This window comes from Ursus maritimus, unplaced genomic scaffold (assembly GCF_017311325.1).
Source record: "Ursus maritimus isolate PB19 unplaced genomic scaffold, ASM1731132v1 scaffold_22, whole genome shotgun sequence".
Classification (NCBI taxonomy): Eukaryota; Metazoa; Chordata; class Mammalia; order Carnivora; family Ursidae; genus Ursus; species Ursus maritimus.
The window spans coordinates 19703561-19725409 of record NW_024424675.1 but is presented as its reverse complement, the minus strand read 5'-3'; the positions used below and the strand labels follow the sequence as shown (position 1 = coordinate 19725409).

Sequence of the window (21849 nt, the reverse complement as noted above, 5' to 3'; positions counted from 1 at the left end):
GCGGCGCGAGGGGCGTGGCCTCCGGAGCCTGGTTCCGCGCGCCAGAGCCCCCTCGCCGCATTGCGAGCCGGGCCAGGAGCGGGCGCCATGGTGAGGAGTGGTTGCGGGTGCGGACGGGATGAAGGCCCGAGGTCTGGGCCTGAGTTCGGGCGACAGCCGGGGCCGGAGCCGGGGCCAGAGCCTGCCTTGGGAGCCGCGGCGGGCGAACGCGGGGACCGCGCTGATGCTCGCTCCCCGGCTCTCTTCCAGGTGCTGCTACACGTGCTGTTCGAGCACGCGGTCGGCTACGCGCTGCTGGCGCTGAAGGAGGTGGAGGAGATCAGCTTGCTGCTGCCGCAGGTGGGTGAAGGAGGTGGTGGGCTCCCCGGCCGCGTCGCAGCCCCTTGGGCCCCCGGGCCCCGGCATGCACCGCGCGCTCCCACGTGGCCGGCCGCGCATTGGGGGGGTGCTCTGGGCCCGAAAGCTCCAGAGCCGGGGTCCATACCCGCGTTCGTGACTAGAGTCGCGTTAGGAGCATTGAGAAGGAAGCCCCCCTGGACTCCACCCCGTGCGATGAAGCCGACCGGGCTTTAGGGCCTGTCTGTAATCGGCTCATTTACGAAGCGTGCGGTTGGTTCTTGCACGCGACCAGGGCTGAGAACCGCTGCTTTACTGCGCCCTAGAGGCAAGAGCGAGGGAAGAAAACCACTCGTGTTCTCTTCTCCCCCAAGGTAGAGGAGTGTGTGCTCAACCTGGGCAAGTTCCACAACATCGTTCGTCTCGTGGCCTTTTGTCCCTTTGCCTCGTCCCAGGTTGCCTTGGAAAATGCTAACGCTGTGTCCGAAGGTGAGTCGGCCACAACCAAGTATTTTAGGGAGATAAGCGGAGGATTAGTTGCTGCTGCTCTTATCCTCGTGGGGAGTTTGTGATGGCATTTTCCTTTCCTCGGCTAATTTGTTGTAAATCTGCTAAGTGTTGGGCAGTATTTAGTGTATAGGATGTAGTTTAAAACAGTGCCCAAGGTCTGGGGATACGGTATACTGTATGTTTCACGTGCACAATCCAGGTCCTAGGCTTTGTGAGTGGTAAATGATTCTTCCGGGAAATCTGGTAGGGAGGCGTGGTTTAATGCTCAAGGTGGTTCTTCGGTCATTGTTGAAGTAATTGGAAAAGGCAATTTTGATACAGAAGAATCAAGCAAAAAGGTTTGGCTCCAGAAGGCAAATCAGATACGAAGTATTTGTCTCATTAGTGCCCCTGGGTATGTTTAAGATTTCAGTTCTGTACTTCACGCATGTGCTGTTGGACCTGAATCCTCTTCCTCCCATGGTTGATGCCGGCTTTGCAGTGATGACTTGAATCTGTCAATCCCCTGAGTTCAGTCACTGATGTCTCCATGTGTCTGAGCAAAGCCTGAAGCAAGGGAGGATGTAGGCATGCCATCTCGGCATGCCCTGTGGGACCAATGTAGGATCAGTTTGTCACTCAGTGGTTAGGGGGCAGGATCCCTTTTATGATTTCAGCCTTTTTCAGCATGTTAGTGGGAGCTCTGTTGTTTGCCTTGAGGTGTTGTTCATGAGGACCTCCGCCTGCTCTTGGAGACTCACCTGCCATCCAAAAAGAAGAAAGTCCTCCTGGGGGTTGGAGACCCCAAGATCGGTGCTGCTATACAAGAGGAGTTAGGGTACAACTGCCAGACCGGAGGCGTGATCGCGGAGATCCTGCGAGGTAGGCCCACCTATTAACATTCACGGCTTTCTTGACATCTTTGAGGGGGGATCTGAAAACCTAAGGAGGGTGCTCAAGGTTGCATCTGGGAAGCCCTTCTGCTTGGCTGGTGCCCATGGGGGCTGGAGCTGGCTTAGAACCTTTTCTTGCTCACAGTCTTGCCCTCCTCCAGGGGTTCGTCTGCACTTCCACAACCTGGTCAAGGGTCTGACAGATCTGTCTGCTTGTAAAGCCCAGTTGGGGCTGGGACACAGCTATTCTCGTGCCAAAGTTAAGTTCAATGTGAACCGGGTGGATAATATGATTATTCAGTCCATCAGCCTCCTGGACCAGCTGGATAAGGACATCAATACTTTCTCCATGCGTGTCAGGTAAAGTGCGCAAGCAACCCAAGAATGGGTGTTTAGCGAATTTTGAATGCTGAATTCAGGACTAGGTCCCGTGGGTAGAACAGGGTGGGGTGGGGCCGAGCCTCCCGGTGCTTACCACAGGCTGTGTTCTTACACTGACTGTACAGAAAGAGGAGGTAGAGTAAATCCACCCATATACACCCCAGCCCAGGCTCTTTGCCTGGTCTGTATTGTGAATGGGGGGACATGGAGTTGAGGTTTTGAATTGGCCTTGATCCCTTTTCTCTGGGCAAAGAATAGGTAAGGAGAAGGGGGAGGCTGTGGCTTGGAGGCCTAGCTGCTGGGCCGGGAGTGACTGTGGCTCCTTGCAGGGAGTGGTATGGGTATCACTTTCCGGAGCTGGTGAAGATCATCAACGACAATGCCACGTACTGCCGCCTTGCTCAGTTCATTGGAAACCGAAGGGAGCTAAATGAAGAGAAGCTGGAGAAGCTGGAAGAGCTGACGATGGATGGGGCCAAGGCTAAGGCTATTCTGGATGCCTCGCGATCCTCCATGGGTCAGTACAGCCTAGTGGCCAAAGTAAGTTTGGTGCTATGGATGTCTGGTCCTGCGTTCACACTGGCTGTCCCTTAGGCATGGACATATCAGCCATCGACTTGATAAACATCGAGAGCTTCTCCAGCCGTGTGGTGTCCTTGTCAGAATACCGCCAGAGCCTGCATACTTACCTGCGGTCCAAGATGAGCCAAGTGGCCCCCAGCCTCTCAGCCCTAATTGGGGAAGCGGTGCGTCATGGGGAACACAAAATGGGGCTAAGGAATGTTACAACGTAGGTCTGTGCTGCTGTATTTCCTGACCCACTGTTACCTTCCCCGGTTGTACTTGATGGCGAGAAGCGGAATTATGCAGTTGATAGATGGCCATTCCAGCTTCTCTAATTCCTCGAATCCTTTTCCAGGTAGGTGCACGTCTCATTGCTCATGCTGGCAGCCTCACCAACCTGGCCAAGTATCCCGCGTCCACAGTGCAGATCCTTGGGGCTGAAAAGGCCCTGTTCAGGTACCAGTGAGGGCACCTGCCCACACTCAGGTGCCACTTCTGGTGCCCACTGCTTGTTTGGGGATCACGGTGATGGCTGACCAGGGCTCCCTGACCTATACAGACCTCTGCTATGGGGGTGATGGCCAGTCCTGGTGTCTGAGTGATTCCCAGGGCCCAGCAAAGGGACGAGATTTCCAGGTCAGCGACATTGGATGCCTTCCCTGTGCCTCTGGGAGCTGTGGGTTGGCATGAGGTGGGGTCACCAGCCTGAGGCTCACTCTGGAGACTGAGGGTACAGGGGAGGGGAGGAGCTGCCATGGCTAATAGGGTTGAAATTTCTGATCTTAAAACTCCCCACTAAATATTCTTCTCCCAGAGCCCTGAAGACAAGGGGTAACACCCCAAAATACGGACTCATTTTCCACTCCACCTTCATTGGCCGAGCAGCTGCCAAGAACAAAGGCCGCATCTCCCGATACCTGGCAAACAAATGCAGTATCGCCTCGCGAATCGATTGCTTCTCTGGTATGGGCGGGGCTGGGAGGAGAAGGGCTGGGAGGGAGGGAGGCCGACTGCCCAGCAGCTTCTACAATGATGGCAGTATTTTTCGTCAACAGCAGTTCACCTAGTGAGTGTTGATACTTTGGGTCTGAGTGAAGCTGAGGGTAGAGGGCAAACAGGGTGGGGAGTAGCTGGCCCTTTAGGGGCTGTCAGGCTTTGTTTATCCACACATACACACACACATCCAGAGGTGCCCACAAGTGTATTTGGGGAGAAGCTTCGAGAGCAAGTCGAGGAGCGGCTGTCCTTCTATGAGACAGGAGAGATTCCACGCAAGAATCTGGATGTCATGAAGGAGGCAATGGTTCAGGTCAGTTGGGGCTGTGCTGGGTGGGGGGAGGACCCGAGCTGGCTGTTGGAGGTGATGAACTGGCTTAGCCTGACCTTGTGGAGTGGAGGCAAAAAACTGATTTAATGAGCCTGATCCAGTGAAGCCGGAAGGGAGGCCTGGAGAGCCTACAGTCTTTGGGGCCTCTTTAGCACCTTTCTTTGGCCAGGCAGAGGAAGCGGCTGCTGAGATGGCTAGGAAGCTGGAGAAGCAGGAGAAGAAACGCCTGAAGAAGGAGAAGAAACGGCTGGCCGCCCTGGCCCTCGCGTCTTCAGAAAACAGCAGCAGTACCCCGGAGGAGTGTGAGGTCAGTAGGCAGGCCAGCCCTCAGCCCGGGGTGAAGACCCTGGATGTGGGTTCTCAACAGCAGAACAGAGGGTGTGCTACCTCAAGCCGTGGTCTTGAGTCCAGGCTTTTGGACTGAAATAAGGACCTGAAACATCTCAACTACCTCTTGATTCTATAGGAAGGAGATAGGTGCAGAGAGAACTGGCTCAGGAGCCCAGAGAGCTGGTTGTAGCACCCCCCAGTCCCTGGGCAAGTGTTCTGTCCTCAGCTGCCTCCCAGGAGTCCTCCAACCGGGGGTAGTGTAAACCCCTGCTGTGTGTGTTCTCAGCCGTGTGTCGGAGGCGGTAGCCTTTCCTAGTGGGGCTTGGGGCAGGGAGGTCTCCACGATGCTACATCAGGGTCCCCCGCCTGGGATTTTCATGGAGTGCCCAGTTTGTCAAGTAGTTTTTCAGGGTCCCCTTTGCAACATGGCATGGTGGTTCTATCGTGGTCTTTTCTATAAGCTATTTCACAGGCTGAGAGAACATTCTCCCTCAGTGGGAGTCACTCTTGGGGTGGATTTCCAGTGTCTGTTAAAAACCACCCCAGAAACACTGGGCAATTTTCACATTTCTACATCTTTCTGCCCCAACTGCTTAGTTGCTGGAATTTTAATAGAGCTGTGTGTGTTCATACAATGGGTGACAGTTTCATGCCTATTTCATTCTTCAGGAGACAAGTGAAAGACCCAAAAAGAAGAAAAAGCAAAAGCCCCAGGAGACTCCACAGGAGAATGGAATGGAAGACTCATCTGTCCCTGTCTCCAAACCCAAGAAAAAGAGATCTTTTTCCAAGGAGGAGCTGGCTAGTAGTGACCTTGAAGAGACAGCTGGCAGTGTCAGTCTTCCCAAGAGGAAGAAATCTGCCCCCAAAGAGGAACCAGGTAGTGACGCTGAAGAGGCGGGAAACAGGAGTGTCCCCAAGAAAAAGAGGAAATTCTCTTCCAAGGAGGAGCCACTCAGCAGTGGACCTGAAGAAGCTGTTGGCAGCAAAAGCAGCAGCTCCAAGAAAAAGAAAAAGCTTCAGAAGCTATCCCAGGAAGATTAGAATGGACGCTCACCCGGTGGGGGCATAAACCACGTGACCTTCCCCAACCCATTCCTATGTCCCAATAAAAACAACTTCACAAGAGTCAGGACATATGTTTTATTGAACACCTTACATGGGTATGGGTGGGACCTATGGTTGAGGCAGAGCACCAATGACCGCCTCAGTGAAGTCTTGGCAGGTGGCATAGCCACCCATGTCAGAAGTTCGAACCTGTAGGGGAGAATTGTCATCATCCCTGTGGCCTAGGCCCCAACCCTAACCTCTCCCCCACCCCCCACCCCCACCTGATAACACCGGTCCCTAAGGAAGCCAGCCCCAGGACAACCTAGGCTCTGCCCAGAAGATGGTTTTGGTCTAAAGGGTTAAGAACTCTTCTCTGGTCCACTGTACTGAAGGGGGGTGTAGGTAGTATGGTCCTTGGGAGGTTGGAGGGAATAAAGGGGTCTAGCCCCCATGGGGGTGCAGGTGGCCGATGACAGACTTGATGAAGTCGGTTGTGGTGCTGTAGCCGCCCATGTCTCGAGTCCGCACCTACAGCCACCACCGGCAACAGCCGTGGGGAAGAAGAGAAGAGAGCCCATGAAGGGGGGATAGGGCAATGGGATGGAAATGGAATCCAAGAAAGGATGGCAAGGCCAGGAAGAAGATGCAGTGCAGCAGAGTCGCAAGGAGGCGGCCGGGTTTGGGAGAGCGTGGGCCCAGCCGCTCCTGGCTGCGGGCCAGAGCCGCGCTCAGAGCTGCGCTGCAGCCGGGGCAGGATGGAGGGAGGCTGAGCATGAAGTGAGATGGGAAATGCACGTCAGAGACAGGATGAGGATGCCTTGGAGAAAATCAGACCAGGTGGGGGGAAAGGAGGCCAGGGAATGCAGCCGAGGATGGGCTTCCAGGTGTGGAGAGCCCGACACCTGTGCCTCACCCTGCCTGCTATCTCCCTCTGCTCCTCCATCCCCCGTGCTCTCCCCGGACAGAGAGCCCAGAGAGCCGCAAGTGCTGCATTAAGACGGCCATAAAAGAGCCAACGGATGGAGCAGGAAAGAGGGAATAGCAGACGGTAACCAAGAGGCGAAGAAGAGCCAGAGGATGAAACAGCCAGGAGAAGGGAGGTGAAGAACAGCCCTGAGAGCCACAGGGGAAGATCAGAGAGCAGATGATGTTCTGGGGACCTCGAGGGAAAGGAGGCCCCAAATCAGGTTCCCCAAAGAGGAGTGCCAAGGCCCTGAACCCACAGCCTTCCTGACTCACCTTGCCAACTTTGATCACCTTCTTCACCGCATCTGCAATCATGTTGGAGTGATACTCGAGACTGTCAGTGTGGACAGGAAGGAACTGAGATTCTCCCCACAGCATTCCCAATTTCCTCGTCTATGCTCCCCCTTAAAACACCCAGCCCCGGCCCCGGCCCGCCACGACCTGCTTGAGAGACCTACTTGAGATGCCGCAGCATGTTGGAAGCTGAGAGCAGCATGGCTGTGGGGTTGGCTATGTTCCTGCCCACTGCCTGGGCAAATGGGTGCCGGGCACCCTGCGCAGAGAGAGCAGACCAGAGTCACTGGGGGCAGACGTTATGCAGAGGCTGAGGTCAGGGAAGGGCATTAGGAAAGAGAGATCAGGCCAGGGCCACTGAGAAGAGGCATGGGAGAGGGGGACAGAGCACACCAGAGTCACTTAGGCGGGGGACACATTGGGAGGTAGCTATCAAGGGACCTCAAGTCAGAAGACAGGCATGCAGAGAGGGAAGAGGGGACCTCACTCACCGTCTCAAAGACTGCATACTCTGCACTATAGCTCTCACCGGGGACCACACCAGCTCCCCCGACCAAGCCAGCAGCCAGATTGTCAATAATATTCCCGTAGAGATTGGGCATCACCAGCACATCAAACTGGTAAGGATTCTGCACCAGCTAGGGGGCACAATGTGGGCAATTGACAAGAGAAGTGAGCTCTGCTCCCTGCCCATCCCTGGCACCGCGAGAGCAGAGACTCAGGGAGGACGTTACCTGCATGCAGCAGTTGTCTATGATCATCGTCTCGAACTTGATTTTGGGGTACAGTTCAGCAACCTCCTCACAGCACTGCAGGAACAACCCGTCCCCAAGTTTCCTGTCCGTGGGCCAAAGGGAACAGATTCAGTCATGAGAGTGCAAGGGGCTACCTTCCCAGGAGCCTACCCCGTGCAAAGCCGTGTCCCTCACATGATGTTGGCCTTGTGGACAGCCGTGACCTTGCCCCGCCCCTTCTTGGTGGCATAGTCAAAGGCAAACTTTGCAATCCGCTGAGATTTGGTTCGAGTGACAATCTTCAAGCACTCAATCACACCCCTTGCACTCTGGGTAAGAAGAGAGAAGCAGCCAGGTGACCCTGGAAAGAAGGGAAGGAGCTATGCCGCTCTCCCACCTTCACCCCTGGCCTCCCCAATGTCTAGGGCCTCACCTCATGTTCCAGTGAGCTGTATTCCCCTTCTGTCTGCTCTCGAATGATCACGAGATCTAGATTGTTGTGTCGAGTCTTGTACCCCGGAAGTGATTTCACATGGACTACATTGGCAAACAAGTCCAACTTACGCCTGGGGGTGGGACAACGCCATCAGCACTACGCCTGGTGCTCCAGGACTCCTCTGACCCATGGCCCCCACCACCTACCTCAGCCGCATATCGTAGGAGGCTAGCTCCCCCTTATACTCCATCGGGGTATGGATCTTTCCTGCGTAAACAAAGGGGTCGGGGTTGGGCACAGGCCAAGCCCAAGGGAACCCAGATCAGTGTCTGATCCTCTCAGTGACATGATGCAACCCAACCTCTCATCTCCCACTCCCAAATCTGTGACTAGTCTTTAAGTGCCTCTGAAGGCAAAAAAAAAAAAAAAAAAAACAGTTAAAACCAGTGTTTTATTTTTAGTCATTGTATTTAATTTAGTTTAAAACTTCAAAATGACCTAAAAGAAGGACAGAAAACTTTTTCATGTGATCAAAGAGCCTGGGTTTAATAGGCTGAGAAACAATGCTAAGGGATTTATGACCCTTCTTGATGCTGGCATGTCTACCTACTTGACATTTTTTTCAACCCATACTTTCAGCCAAGCCTTAGGTTAAGGGAGTACAATAGGCTGAACAGTGACCCCAAAATGGTATGTCCATGCCCAGCCCCTAGAACCTGTAAATGTGACCTTATTTGGGAAAACAGTGTTTGCAGACATAATTAAGGATCTTGAGATGAAATCATCTTGAATTAGGGTAGGCCCTAAATCCAATGACAAGTCCTTCTACAGGAAAAGAAAGAGAGACAGATACACAGACACAGAGAGGGAAAAGCCATATGAAGACTGAGGCAGAGACTGTAGTAATACATCTATGAGCCAAGAAACACCAAGGAACACCAGGAGCCACCAGTAGCTGGAAGAGGCGAGGAAGCATTCTCCTTTAAGTCTTCAAAGGAAGCCCTTCCAACACCTTAATTTTGGGATTCTGGCCTTCAGAACTGTGAGAACAGATTTTGTTATTTTAGGCCACTAGCTTTGAGGTAATGTGTACAGCAGCCCTAGGAAACTATAATAGAGTGAGAACTAGTCTAACAGGTAGCATCAAAGGAAGAACATTCTGGGCAGAAGTAACAACCTAAGTCAAGATAGTACATGTATTTGGAAACTAACGGTCCAGTGTGACCAAAGCACAGAACCAGTGTTATGGGAATAAAAGCAGAAGAGCTGAGAGTCAGCTTATGAAGAACTTACTTTCCTATGCTAAGGCTGGGCCTGGCAAAGTCATGTTGGTCTTTCCAAAAGAAGAGATGCAGAAGATGGATTGTAGGGGCAGAACTGGAAGCCGAAGAAAAACAATCTAATGAGATTAAAGCAGAGAAGCAGAGGGGAATACAGAAGAAAAGAGGCAGCTAGAAGCGGCATTCTAGAAACACAATTAACAACATGTAATGACCCATGATGTAGCCCCCTGACAGACTTCAAACCCTTGAAGCCTTCCTGCAAAGACAGCTCACATGATCTCTCAACTCCTGAGTTAAAAGACAGAAGAAACAAATGACCACAAAATAGTGATGGGAGCTTGGGGGACTTAATATGTCAGCATGTCCAGAAAGATGATTAAACAGCATTTGTTCACATGATTTTAAAGGGCACATGGGTGGAGTAGCAAAGGGGCACGCATACCAATGATGGCCACCTTGTTCTCCTTCATGGAACTCAACACCTGCTCCAGCTTCTCCTCTGATGCCATATTCTGCACCTCGCTCAGGTGATGCTCCTGGAACTCCACTGGGACAGAGGCAGCCTTCGGGGACATGTCCCCAAAATCTCCAGGTCAGGATCGAATATGTCCTTTCCACCCCACCCCACAGTCCGTGCTGGCTGATGCCCCCATGGCACTCACCTTGAACACCTCCTTGACTGCGTGCATCAGTTCAGGTCCCACGCCGTCTCCTGGCAGCATCGTCACGGGAAAGGCTCCCTCCACCCTCATGTCCTCAGCCTGCAAGCGGTGCCATCAGAGCTAGAGCTGGGGCTGCAGCACAGACTCCCGGGGAGAGGGAATGAGGGGACAGAGGAGTGGGCACACCGCACTCGGACTTGCCCTTACCTGGCTCCGCGAGGCGGCGTGAGCCACGGCCGAGGTACACAGGTTCCTCCATGCCCCGGAATTCGGGGCGGCGACCAGCGCCTGCGACACAGACGCGCACGCCTGTGAGGTCGGGTACGGGAGGCCCAGACCCCGGATACTGCAGTGAGCCCGGTGCAAGCCCGCCGCTCCCCCGCCCGCCCCCGGCGCGACCTGACCCCGGGCCTCACTCGGGTCAAACAGCGGACACCTATGAGAGCTGCCATGTTCTCAGCAGGAAGTCCCGGGGGAAGTGACGCCGGACGCCGGCGTGGCCCGGCACCCCGACTTCCGGTCCGCGAAATACACGGGTATCGGGCGGTGGGCGGTTCTCTGTTCCCCGACCGACACCACCTGTCCTCTCCTGTGGCTCTTGCTCCTTCCTCGTCTTCTCCTTGTCCCTTGCCCTGGAGCCTGACGGGACACACAACCGCTTTGTCTGTTGCTTTGTTTTCAGTCTCCATATTTAATTTATGTTGAAACTAACACTGAAGAAGATGAGATTTTATGCGAGTACTTGAGTTGAACGGGTTGAGAAACAATACTGAGAAATCTGTCTTTTCTTAATGTTTTTGTGTCCATGGCTTTGTTACTGTCTTAGCCAATACTCGCAGAACATTCGTATGTGAGGCACTAAAAGAGTACCTGAACACAACACAGTCCATGGGGAAAGGTATGTGTCTGTTTTCTCCTGCGATCTCCTAGCCTAACCAGTTACTCGGTGTTAATCAAATTTTCTCGTTGTTTTTTCCGATGTGGTCTTCTTCGTTGCTCTGACAGTTGTTTCCCTAATAGTGTGTCCCAGGCCTCAACTACCCTGGGCAGGACCAATAACCGGAGACAGAAATTACTTCAAGCATGTAAGTGTGACCAAAGGGAAATTTTTAACTAAGTAACTAATTTTTTTTTTTAATGCTTTACTAACCTCGCCAGCCAGGTGCTCCCAGACTGATTTTTAAAATTCCATACATGTGCTGTTTACAGGTGACCTGCAAAACAAAATGGCACAGGAGGATTTGCCTAAACCCATATTCTAGAAGCGTGGTTTTGGACCACTTGCCCAAAGTGGACCAGGGGCATTTGTTAATAATGCAGACTTAGGAGTTCTACCCCAGACTTGCAGAATCTGAGTCTCAAGATTGGGGCCCCAGAAAATACATTTCTAACAGGCACTTCCAGATGATACACACTGAAAGTCAAACACTAGCTAGGTTCTCTAATTCATATACTTCATCTGTCTGAAAAGTGCTGGGCATTCTGCCATCCCAAGGGCAGGAATGTAGTCATTCTAACCTTAGGGCCACGTACAGGCTTTGTGCCTCCTTCTCTGCATTCCTTTAGACAGAGCATTCTCTACAGTAGTGGGAGGAAAGATTTATAGATTTAAAGATTAGATAATGTGTAAGAGTCTTGAACGAATGAAAAGTGCTGTGTAGCTTTAAGGCTGCTATAAATATTATAGTTAATATAATTAATGTATACTATTAATATAATCTACTCCTCAATCTCCATTCATTTATCCCATGAAACAAATCAAAACTAGAGAGCGTTAGGGACACCTGGGTGGCTCAGTCAGTTAAACATTTGCCTTCAGTTCAGGTCATGATCTTGGGGTCCTGGGATCGAGTACCGCATCAGGCTCCTTGCTCAGCCAGAGGCCTGCTTCTCCCTCTCCCTCTGCCTGCCATTCCCCCTGCTTTTTCCTCCTGCTTGTGCTCTAACAGATGAATAAATAAGATCTTTAAATAAATAAATAAATAAATAAATAAATAAATAAATAAAAGCTCTCGCTTAAAAAAAAAAAAGAGCATCAGGGGCACCTGGGTGGCTCAGTCACTTGAGTGACCAGCTCTTGATCTCAGCTCAGATCTTGATCTCAGGGTCGTGAGTTCAAGCCCCACGCGGCACTCCCAGAGTCTGCTTAAAAAAAAAAAACAAAAAAACCTAGACTCCCTAGTCCCAACTTCCACACTGCTATTGCCATCCACCCCCATTTTTCTCCTCCAAATATAACTCTGATGAAGAAAAAGTGAGAGATTTACTCTTCTTAAAAATTTATATTTTCTGTTACTTTAGGAAATTTAGGGTGAGAAAGAAGAGAGATGTGCCATCTTGATCCAATCTCTGGTGATAATCTAATTTTAATCCCCCAAAATATTAATTTTCTTGAGAATAACTACAACATTAATTTTCATCCCTAAATTCTGCCCAGCCTGACATTCAAGTAATATCTAAGACATTCTGCCCTTAATTGAGCCCAGCCTGACTTTCAAGTATCTAACTAATATGAAACCATGTGGCTGTCCCCAGTGTGAAAAGGACTGATGAAGGGTACCAGTTGACTCAAGCTGAGATGAGACCATCATTGTCTGAAGGCCATTGTGTCTTCCCTATGAGCTTGGCAAGCTCTCCTGGCCTTCCCAGTCTCCAGGAAGGCATCTCTCATTGATACTGCCTGAGAATGGGGAAGTTTAGCCAGGACCCTTGAAAAGTTCCTCAAACAGTCTCTTGGGCAGCGGAGGGACTGCTTAACTGTTAAACAGCCTGTTGAACTGTTAAGAAGCATATAGTGTGAGGCTGAGTCAATTGAATGTCAGTTTCCTAGGCCTACAGATCTCTAGTACAGGGGTCTTAACCTGGGGTCGACAGAGTCTACAGGTGTCCATGAATACAAACCAGTATCATGAACTTGGATGGGGAAAATCCAAAAATCACATCTTTATTCTTACTAACCTCCAACTGAAATTTAGCACTTCCTTTCATTATGAAGGTAGAATGAAATCGTAGTGCCACGGTGTAGTACCCTTGACTTTGTCACGAATAGAAATTACATTTCATTCCACATTTCACTTAGGCCCTGCATGGTCTAACCTTCCTGGCATCTCCGTGGCTCTTGGAGGCTCCATTTGTCCACCGACAACCCACCAGAGAAGGGGGTAGCTGTGAGCCGTTGACAGCTGACATCCGAAGCAGGTGAGGAACTGGCTGCACCAGCTGGCAGAGGATCTGAACAAGGCAGCTACGACCCTGTGGAGGTGAGAATGAACATGGTGCATACTCTGGGACATGGTGAGGAGAGCAGGCATGTTTGAGGAGTTGATGTACAGTGAGGAGTGGTGAATAAGATTGGTGCAAGTCTCAGGACTGAGAGAAACAGGAGTTTACGAGCAATACTGAGGACCCTGTTGGGATGGTGATGTGAATTGATCATGGTATGGCACAGCTGTGTGTGATTTCGTGGAGAAAGCTAACTCTTGGGTTCATCGAAAAATACTATTTTGCCAGAAAGAAGTACAACAGAGTTGAGGGTGATACCAACATGGAATCCAGAGGGATGTAAAGACAGTCAGAAGAGATCTAATGGGTGGGCAGGTGAGAATAGGACCAAAGATCCCAAAATATTCCAAGAGCAGTGCTGGTGGGAGTCGCTGAGCTGTGAGCTGGAAAGCCAGGAGGGTGTCTCCACCAGCAGTTTCGGAAGCCGAGCGGATGCCAGTGACAATGAGGTCCCAGATGGGGCTGTGGGAGTGGGTGCCAAAGAGAGCTCAAAGAGACCCCCACAGAAGAGGATTCAGACCCTCAATATTGGATGGGTCATCTGTATCCCCATGGGAGTCACCCGTGATAGTCTCATCAGCCGAGGCAGGGGAAAGGCGAGGATCTGGGTACCAGAATCTTCTCTTGATGAGCAGGAGAGACCAGGAGGAGAGAAATACCACAGAAGGAGAAAGGTGATGTCAGCGACTGGGAAGAGCCACCAAAAAGTAGAGCCTCTTTTTTTCTGTTAGTTTTCATATAAGAGTTTGCTTGGATATTTATAATTAGTAAACTAGTAATTAGTAAATGATTATGTTCCTTTTTTAAGAAAGTACTCTAAATCATAAAGAAAGCTGAAGTTTCTTAGCACCCCAGCCACAGGCCTCACTCTGTTTGCCCTGTCGCCAGAGGCAGCTAGTCATCTCCTTCAAAACCTTTTTCCTATGCATGTACGCTACCCACTACACACAGAATATGTCGTGTTGTTTTCAGTGTAAGGTGGGCACTTTAGAAGAAATGGTTTTATGCTTTATATACTTACGGTCTTATAATTTACTTTTTTTCACTCAATACTAGAAATCTAAGATACCGTGTTTTAGAAAAGGAGCAGGCTCATTTCATTTTGCTGTGTAGTATTCTATCATGTGAATTTACTAAGTTTATTGAGCCTTTCTCAAGTTGATGGATATTTAGGCGGTTTCTAGTTTGGACCATTACCAATAATGTTGCTGTGTACACCGATCTTCTTGGTACACGTGATAAACATTACAAAGTGCCCCCAAAGCACCTGTACCCATGTTTCAGTTACGAATATGTTCTGCTGCAATGAAAAGAAGTCGTTAAACAAATTAGGGTCTGGGGTTTTCCCCCTCATTTCTGAAGGTAAGAAGTTAGCGGGATTGGTTTAACTGCTTGGTGACTCCCCCTGAGATCCTGGCTCTCTGATTTTCCGCTCTGCCAGCCTTAGTGTGTTGTCTGACATCCTCATCCCTGGTGCCTCATCATCACCACATGGCTGCTGCAGCTCTAGACATCACTTCTGCATTCAGCTGGAAAGGAGGAAAAGAACAGTCCCAGCCATGTCTGCTCCTTCTTACCAGAAATGTAAAAGCTTTCCCAGCAACACTGTCGGCAGAGTTCCACTTAGGTATCAAAGGCCAGAACTAGGTCTGTGATCACTCCTTCTGCAAAGAAGACTAAGAAAGAGGGGAAGAGGTTTGTCCTGATTGGCTTAAAATAATTCACACCCGATGCATTTTAGACTCACCTGGGGAGCTTCTAAAAAACACCTGTGTTTCAGGGCACCTGGGTGGCTCAGTCTGTTAAGTGTCTGCCTTCGGCTCAGGTCACGATCTTGGGGTCCTGGGATTCAGCCCTGTGTCGGGCTCCATTCTCAGTGGGAACCCTGCTTCTCCCTCTCTCTCTCTCTGCCTCTCCCCCCAATTCATGCTCTCTCTCTCACTCGCTCTCTCTCAAATAAATAAAATCTTAAAAAAAAAAAAGAAAAAGAAAAACACCTGTGTTTGGACCCAACTGCCAGAGCTTTAATGTAACAGTCTGGGATGGGGCCCAGATATTGGTGTTCTTCAGAAGCTCCCTGGATGATTCTAAAAGTGGACCAGGGTTGAGAACCAGTGGCTTACGTTAATCATGACCCTTCACTTGGGGCAGGGCAGGTGTCTCAGTTAGGATTAGATTCAGGGGTAGGGAACAATGCACAACATAACCATGGCCCAGTAAGGGAGGGGTTTATTTCTGGCTCCCATAAAAGTTCAGTGATAGTTGGTTCAGGGCAGGGTCAGCCCACGGCGGTGTCAGAGGCTTACGTGCCTTATGTTGTTGCCCTTCCTGGCAAGGCCTCCATTCCCAACTTTATTCAAGATCTAAGACTGTTATTCCAGCTCCAGCCATCATGTCTGTATTCCAGCCAGCGAGAAAGACAGGGAAGAAGAGCAGAGGCCCCCAGCCCGTTAATGACACTGACATGTCCCATAGCATTTCTGCTTATGTCCCGTGTGATACAGAAACTAGTCAGTCTTTGTCTTCGAAGCTCTGGCTTTTGTTTCAGAAGACTTCCTCTAAAGATGATGAGGATATTCTCCAATTCCTTTTTATCTGAGAGAAAGTTTATTGTTCTGATTTACTGAAACTTAAAATATTCCATCAAGAAAATCCAGGTGGCAGAAATATGTCAGGGCGCCTGTGGCTTGCTCAGTCAGTAGAGCACGTGACTCTTGATTTCAGGGTTGTAAAGTCAAGCCCCACACTGAGTGTAGAGATTACTTAGAAATAAAACCACACAAAGAAAAGAAATAGGGGTGCCCGGGTGGCTCAGTCAGTTGAGCGCCTGCCTTTCGCTCAGGTCATGATCCCAGGGTCCTGAGATTAAGCCCCACATCGGGCTCCTTTCTCAGCAGGGAGCCTGCTTCTCCCTCTCCCTGCTCATGCTCTCTCTCAAATAAATAAATAATGAAAAATTAAAAAATTATTTAAAAAATTTTTAATAAAAATTTAAAAAATATTTAATGCTGCCCATTCCTTCAAGAGGTCTCAAATAAGTTGTAAAAGGCCACAGGATGTAGACGCCCACACTGTGCCACTTAAATCACTTCTGCCTTCACACCTGAAGAATTCAAGTACAGACATAAACCGTGCAGTGCTGAGGTAACGTTGTAGCCTTCCCCCAACGTGACCGGGTCGGTATTTAGGGTTAAGTGTGAAGGTTACTGTGAAGTTCCAAGTCATTTGACGAATCAATCCCATTTCAATTTTAGACCAAAAGCAGCACGATACATGCACCTGAGGGGGCTGTCTTCAGTGTGTGTGGGTGTGTGTGTGTGTGTGTGTGTGTAGGGGACAGGTATGTGTCAGGGTGAGGCTGCCTGAACCACATTCATAACGAACATCAGAAGTCTGCTGGTGTCAGGAATACAGAAACACACATCTTCACGTTCAAAGTCTTCGTGGGGATTTCTTCATAATTTCGTCTGTGAGTCTCATTCAGAAACAGCTTTAGCTTCCTGCTCTGAAGGCCAGACGCCTTGGCTGCTTCATACAGAAGACCCTGGTGGGCAAGTCAACTCTGCCCAAGTGGGGTTTCCAGTAGGAGAATGCGCACTGTTCCTATTACACACTCTTGCGGCCCTTTCGGGAGCTGCAGGTTGACGTGCTGGCAGAGATCAGTGCCTGGGCTGCCCACCACAGCGCGCGCAGACCCTGCTGCCATCCTCAGGGTTTTTCCAGTGAGACTCAATAAGTCAGTTCGGTTTCATATTTCTGTTTCACCGTAGAAGACAGCCAGCTCTGTATTTTTTCCACCAAAAATACTAGTAACAACACTTCAGCTTTGAAAGGTGTAAGCCTTTTGGATTTTCTGGAAGCGGTCCTCCACCTTGCTGCCATTTGTACAAATGTTCAGATCGACATATGCACAAGCAGGGCCAGGCAGGGATGATCCTCTGGTGAGTGTAATTTCCAGGTCAGACCCCTTTAACTGTGTTCGTTTGTTTCTTTGTTCGAAGATTTTATTTATTTATTTGAGAGAGCGCTAGCAGGGGGAGGAACAGAGGGAGAGGGACAAGCAGACTGCGCTTTGCGTGCAGCCTGATGCGGGGCTTGATCCCACGACCCTGAGATCATGACTTGAGTCGAAATCAAGAGTTGGATGCTCAAGCGATTGAGCCACCCAGGTGCCCCTCACTGTGTTTATTCTCGAACAAGGACTTTATCTGATGTTGGAACTGGATATGGTTTCGAGGGAGCCTTTATGGTGGCAGGTATGAACTCCATGTGGCTTTCGATAACATTCAGATACTTCCCTTCAGACTTTGCTTCGTAATAAACTATTATTTCATCAGTTTTGCACTTTTTGTGAAGTTTCTGGTCGTGAGCTACTCCTTCATCCATCGAAGAGAATCAAAGCCTGAGCATCCCAGTGTGCGTCAAACTGGATCGTCCCTCCTGCTGTCTGATCAGAGGTGTACATGAGACGAATGTCCTCTTTGTGCAGTTCATGCCTTCCGCAACAATGGTCCCCCTCTCCTGGAAGCGCCCCGGCTCCTTGTCCCTCGCTGCTTGACGGACACGTCACAGCCTTCAAGTCTCCCTTCAGAGGCTTCCCCAGGACCCTGGGATCAGGACCTGCCCTTAGGTGAATGCCATGTGTGTATTTTGTCTGTAGATAGCATAACTCTTCAAACACTCAGTTCCTCAGTGATACACTTTCCAAAGACTTGATCTCAGTAGGAGCTTCTGGATCCTGATGGATAACCACAATTTCTTTCAAAGGAGACTTTATCAGAATGGTTTTGGAGTCTCAAACCACTCACTCACATTCAATCACAGACCGCATCCAAGACACTGCACCCTCTGTTTTCTTGTCAGTCAGCTCCTCTCAAACATGGGGCAGCGTGAGGTAGTGGACACTGAGTGTCTCTGTGTCCTGGACAGAAACAGGGTCGGTCGGCATCTTTAGATTCTGGTCCGTCAGTTCAGTAGGAAAAGGTGTATTGGGGGCCATAAGTCTGCACAGGGCGGGCAGGACACTAAACAGGGTCTCCAGGGCCATCACATAGTCCTCCCCCCTGTTTGCACCCTTACGTCTTTTGCGGTTCATGCTGACATACTGGTTGGTCAGAACATCCATGAATTTGATCGGGCAAAGCACCACAGCGTAGAGCCTGTAAGCTGTCAGTTCGGTCTCAGAGAACCCAGCAAGTGACTACACGAAGGACAGGACCCGCCGGTCTGTGATATTGGCACTTTCTTAAACCGTGTTCTCGTAGAGGAATTCCATTTCCTTCTTCTGCAACTTCAGGACATTTCGGATGAAGAAGCAAAAGGCATTGTACCAAGGGAGCCACACGTCCTTCAAGACATCACGCACACCCTCGTCCTTAAGACAGAGGTTTTCTCTCACTGCAGGGGAATTAATCAGATAAAATCTGAGCGCATTGGCACCATATCCATGGATGATTGAAAGTAGACCCAGATAATTCTTATTTCGTTTGCTCCTTTTTTGGCCATCACTCGCCAGGATGAGCCCGTGCACAGTCATGTTCCTAAAAGGCAGCTGTCCAAAGAGAGCAGTGGCCAGCACCCCGGAGTGTAAACCTCTGGTGTGCTCAGCGCCTTCAGCAATGAAGTCTGTGGGAAATGCACCCTCCTGCTCCCTCTTGTCTTCAGATGGACAATGAACTTGAGCACAGGGCCTGCTGCCACTCTTGAACCAGCAGGCAAACGCTTCAGAGGTGCGGTGCAACACTTTTCACAGCAGGATGGGAGGTCACATGGTCCATGCTGTCTCTGTGCAGATCGGAGATCTTTGCTCCCGACCGTTCTTCAAGTTCTGCCCTTGACCCCATGCGTACTGCCTCCTCCAAGTCATCACAGACCCACAGTGGGATAGGGGTGCCCCAGTATCTGTTTCTGGAAATTGCCCAGTCATAGGCCTCCTTCAGCCCATTTCCTAAATGCTTTTGTCGTACAAACCCTGGGACCCAGTAACTCAGGTCATTGTTCCTCAGCATCCAGTCTACCATGTGCTCTACCCGCATGAACCCGCTAGCACTGCTTTGTAAATGGGGGGAGCGTCTGACCTCCAGCAGAAGGGGTGCTGTGAGTGAGGGTGCTGGCGACAAGAAGTCGGCCTCCTGGGGCGCCTGGGCAGCACAGCGGTTAAGCGTCTGCCTTCGGCTCAGGGCGTGATCCCGGCGTTCTGGGATCGAGCCCCACATCAGGCTCTTCCGCTGGGAGCCTGCTTCTTCCTCTCCCACTGCCCCTGCTTGTGTTCTCTCTCTCTCGCTGGCTGTCTCTATCTTTGTCGAATAAATAAATAAAATCTTTAAAAAAAAAAAAAAAAGAAGTCGGCCTCCTGCGTTCAGGGTCCTGATGATGTCTTTGTCAGCACCCTTCACATACTGTCTTGTGGAATCGGTCACTGCTAAGCAGCCACAGGGTGAACAGAAGAGTCTCTCTGGATGGTCCTGAAGTCTGTACAGACCCGACAGTCATCAGCACCAAGTAAGGAGCCCGGTGGGCCACTCCAGTGCCCTCCTCCTCCCGCACATGGCCGTCAGCAAGCCCAGTGAAAGCACCATTCTCCTTACACTGCACAATATAGTCACACAGGGGCCTATACTTCTTGCCCTTTGAGATAGGTACCGGGAGGTCATTCAGAGATCTCATAGTCACTCTCCAGATTATGAGCCCAAGGCAGACGCTTAACTACTGAGCCAGCCAGGCGCCCCTCCATAAGGCCTTTATGGTAGAGTTGTTGGAAGACCCACCAGACAGATTCCATGAATTGTGGATACAGTGTGTTGTAGTCATCGTCAAGGTCGATCTATCGGCCACCTCTTCTAACAGCGGACTTCCACTCAGTACATTATCTCATCACAAATTGCTTGGCACTGATTGTCACGCTCTACAATCCCCATTCTGGCTACATCCTCCGGTCCTCTGGTTCCCAGGGTCTTATCGATATCATGTTCCATAGGTAAGTCAGGACAATCCCATCCAAATCTTCTGTCAACGTGAGACCCTCTCTGGTGAACATGTCTGGTAACTATATCTTTAATTGTCCCTGCAAGTTTATGTCCATAGTGAGGCAGTCCAGTTCCAAAAGGAGGCCCCTCATAAAATGTAGATTTTGGCCCATGGTTTGATGGCTTTAAGCATTCCTTAAAACAGGGGCGCCTGGGTGGCTCAGTCAGTTAAGTGCCTGCCTTCAGCTCGGGTCATGATCTCAGGGTCCTGGATCGAGCCCTGAGTCTGCTCTCTGCTCAGTGGGGAGTCTGCTTCTCCCTCTTTCTCTCTCTCTCTCTCCCTCTCTCTCTCTCTCTCACCCTCCCTCTTGCACTATCAAATAAATAAAATCTTTAAAAAAAAAAAAAGCATTCCTTAAACAGTTAAATTCAGACCAGAACTGCAAGATTTTCTCTTCTTTGGCAGGAAAATTCATGTTTTCTGGAACTTGCTGAACCATGTTGTTGCTGAGGGGCCCGCATGCCAGGGCACCACGAAAGAGCCACGTCCGCGCCACTGCCAGGCATCCCGAGGTGATATATTCTCCAGTAGTTCTGCTAATGCTGTTATAGTTTTGTGTGTTTATATGGTTTAGGTCATTAATTTATCTGAAATGTAGTTTTGTAAAAGGTGAAAGATAAATACCTAACTTTATTTTGTCCCAAACTGTTAGCTAATTGCCCCAGTATTATTTATTACCTTTTCTCCCAGATAAGAGTCCTCCCTTTGTCAAACGCTAAGCTTGCATGTATATGTTAGATCAGATCATGTGCATTGTCGGTCTCTAGCGCCTCCCTCAGCTTTATTTTCTCAATTACCCCGGGCACTGCTAGACGCCATATTATATATTTGTTTGTTTGCTGGTCTTTGTCTCTCACTTGAATGTAAGTTCAGTGAAGGCTAGAATTTTGTTATTTTTGTCGACTTCTGCCTCATAGGTATCTGCTAATTGAAATAATGAAATTTATCCTTGAGTCTGTTATTATACATTGATGAGCTTTATAATGTTGGGCAGCCGCATATGTTAGACTAGCGGGCTTGGTTCTGATATATTATTCTTAAGTATACCGCTCTGTTTGCTCTGCTGACCTCTGCTGAAGTCTTTTGCATCTGTGATCTTAAAAGAGCTTGGATTTCTCTTTTCCTTGATTCTGCTTCCATCATCCAGTCTGGGCATCAGGACTGAGAAGAAGGGCTTTTTAAAAAGAGACATATGGGCTGCCTGGGTGGCTCAGTCACGTAAGTGTCCGACTTTTGATTTCAGCTTGGGTCATGACCTCAGGCTGGTGGGATGGAGCCCCGAGTTGGGCTCCATGCTTGGAGGGGAGTCTGCCTGAGTTTCTCTCCGTCCCTCTCCCTATGCCCCTCCCCCCTGCTCTCTCTCCCTCTCTCTCAAATAAATACATCTTTTTAAAAAATAAAAAAAGAGACAGGTGTGGCCTGGAAGTGGACCCAGGGTAGGAGCTGTTGGGAGAGCTTGGAGTGTCCCTACACAGTCTTTCTGGGTATGCCAAGAATGTGAGGTCCTAACTGTTCTTTGTGCCATTTCTCAGGCTTGTGTTTGCAGAGCAGCTTTGGGGAATGTAGCAATATCTCCCTCCAGGACAAAGAGCGGGCTTGCTTATTTTCTACTATAAAAGAAGTGGGTTCCCCAGGATCAGTGTTCCTCAGAAACCTATTGCATCACAGCATCCACTGAGGCCTTCCCCATTGCCTCTGTGGGACTTCGGGGGAAAGGGAGGCAGTGTAAACATTCTGTTTATGCTGCTTCCTGTGCTATGAGTAATAAAGCCCTTAGTCTCTGGCCAGGAGTCTCA

General features: G+C 49.9%; 2 protein-coding genes, 1 long non-coding RNA gene, 5 other non-coding genes and 2 pseudogenes across 11 annotated transcripts; 7 read left to right on the top strand and 3 right to left on the bottom strand.

Annotated features, from left to right (window-relative positions):
* On the top strand, positions 1 to 5448 carry NOP56 (NOP56 ribonucleoprotein). The gene is made up of 12 exons (XM_040638076.1): positions 1 to 90; positions 250 to 339; positions 711 to 825; positions 1546 to 1707; positions 1880 to 2078; positions 2429 to 2616; positions 2694 to 2845; positions 3019 to 3119; positions 3478 to 3626; positions 3851 to 3972; positions 4160 to 4297; positions 4990 to 5448. Exons 1-12 carry the CDS (start codon positions 88 to 90, stop codon positions 5362 to 5364), a joined length of 1794 nt encoding a protein of 597 aa, XP_040494010.1. The 5' UTR covers positions 1 to 87; the 3' UTR covers positions 5365 to 5448.
* LOC121104688 lies at positions 1322 to 1389 on the top strand. Its single transcript, XR_005837036.1, has one exon. It is a non-coding gene; the product is annotated as a small nucleolar RNA SNORD110 (small nucleolar RNA).
* Positions 2177 to 2307, top strand: LOC121104680. The gene has a single exon (XR_005837029.1). It is a non-coding gene; the product is annotated as a small nucleolar RNA SNORA51 (small nucleolar RNA).
* LOC121104687 lies at positions 3182 to 3267 on the top strand. The gene has a single exon (XR_005837035.1). It is a non-coding gene; the product is annotated as a small nucleolar RNA SNORD86 (small nucleolar RNA).
* On the top strand, positions 3688 to 3758 carry LOC121104677. The gene has a single exon (XR_005837026.1). It is a non-coding gene; the product is annotated as a small nucleolar RNA SNORD56 (small nucleolar RNA).
* Positions 4019 to 4089, top strand: LOC121104676. The gene has a single exon (XR_005837025.1). It is a non-coding gene; the product is annotated as a small nucleolar RNA SNORD57 (small nucleolar RNA).
* Position 5449: 1 nt separating the features above from the next.
* IDH3B (isocitrate dehydrogenase (NAD(+)) 3 non-catalytic subunit beta) lies at positions 5450 to 10225 on the bottom strand. Of its 4 annotated transcripts, none has more exons than XM_040638078.1 (12): positions 10162 to 10225; positions 9953 to 10054; positions 9746 to 9844; positions 9526 to 9646; positions 8007 to 8067; positions 7798 to 7930; positions 7560 to 7693; positions 7365 to 7467; positions 7122 to 7268; positions 6795 to 6889; positions 6610 to 6670; positions 5450 to 5577 (listed from the first exon to the last, which is right to left on the bottom strand). In XM_040638078.1, the coding sequence occupies exons 1-12, from the start codon at positions 10195 to 10197 to the stop codon at positions 5497 to 5499; spliced, it is 1173 nt and encodes a 390-aa protein (XP_040494012.1). In that variant the 5' UTR covers positions 10198 to 10225; the 3' UTR covers positions 5450 to 5496. The 4 variants fall into 4 exon arrangements, with proteins under 4 accessions (XP_040494012.1, XP_040494015.1, XP_040494011.1 ...); XM_040638081.1 differs by having other exon boundaries at positions 9953 to 10033; XM_040638077.1 differs by lacking the exon at positions 5450 to 5577 and adding an exon at positions 5588 to 5898.
* Positions 10226 to 10274: 49 nt separating this feature from the next.
* On the top strand, positions 10275 to 15784 carry LOC103674381. The gene is made up of 4 exons (XR_005836903.1): positions 10275 to 10643; positions 10751 to 10830; positions 12825 to 13005; positions 14469 to 15784. It is a non-coding gene; the product is annotated as an uncharacterized LOC103674381 (long non-coding RNA).
* Positions 15785 to 16110: 326 nt separating this feature from the next.
* LOC103674514 lies at positions 16111 to 17033 on the bottom strand (annotated as a pseudogene).
* Positions 17034 to 17365: 332 nt separating this feature from the next.
* On the bottom strand, positions 17366 to 19693 carry LOC103674515 (annotated as a pseudogene).
* Positions 19694 to 21849: the final 2156 nt, after the last annotated feature.

Bases quoted from the DNA above. Each gene is read 5' to 3' on its own strand.
- IDH3B (XM_040638077.1), bottom strand. From the start codon at position 10,197: ATGGCAGCTCTCATAGGTGTCCGCTGTTTGACCCGA. The intron at 9,845-9,952 runs GTAAGGGCAAGT...CACCGCTTGCAG, and splicing joins ACGCCGCCTCGCGGAGCCAG to GCTGAGGACATGAGGGTGGA. The intron at 7,694-7,797 runs GTGAGGCCCTAG...CTTCTTACCCAG, and splicing joins ACAGCTCACTGGAACATGAG to AGTGCAAGGGGTGTGATTGA.
- NOP56 (XM_040638076.1), top strand. The intron at 1,708-1,879 runs GTAGGCCCACCT...GCCCTCCTCCAG, and splicing joins GATCGCGGAGATCCTGCGAG to GGGTTCGTCTGCACTTCCAC. The intron at 2,846-3,018 runs GTGCGTCATGGG...ATCCTTTTCCAG, and splicing joins CAGCCCTAATTGGGGAAGCG to GTAGGTGCACGTCTCATTGC.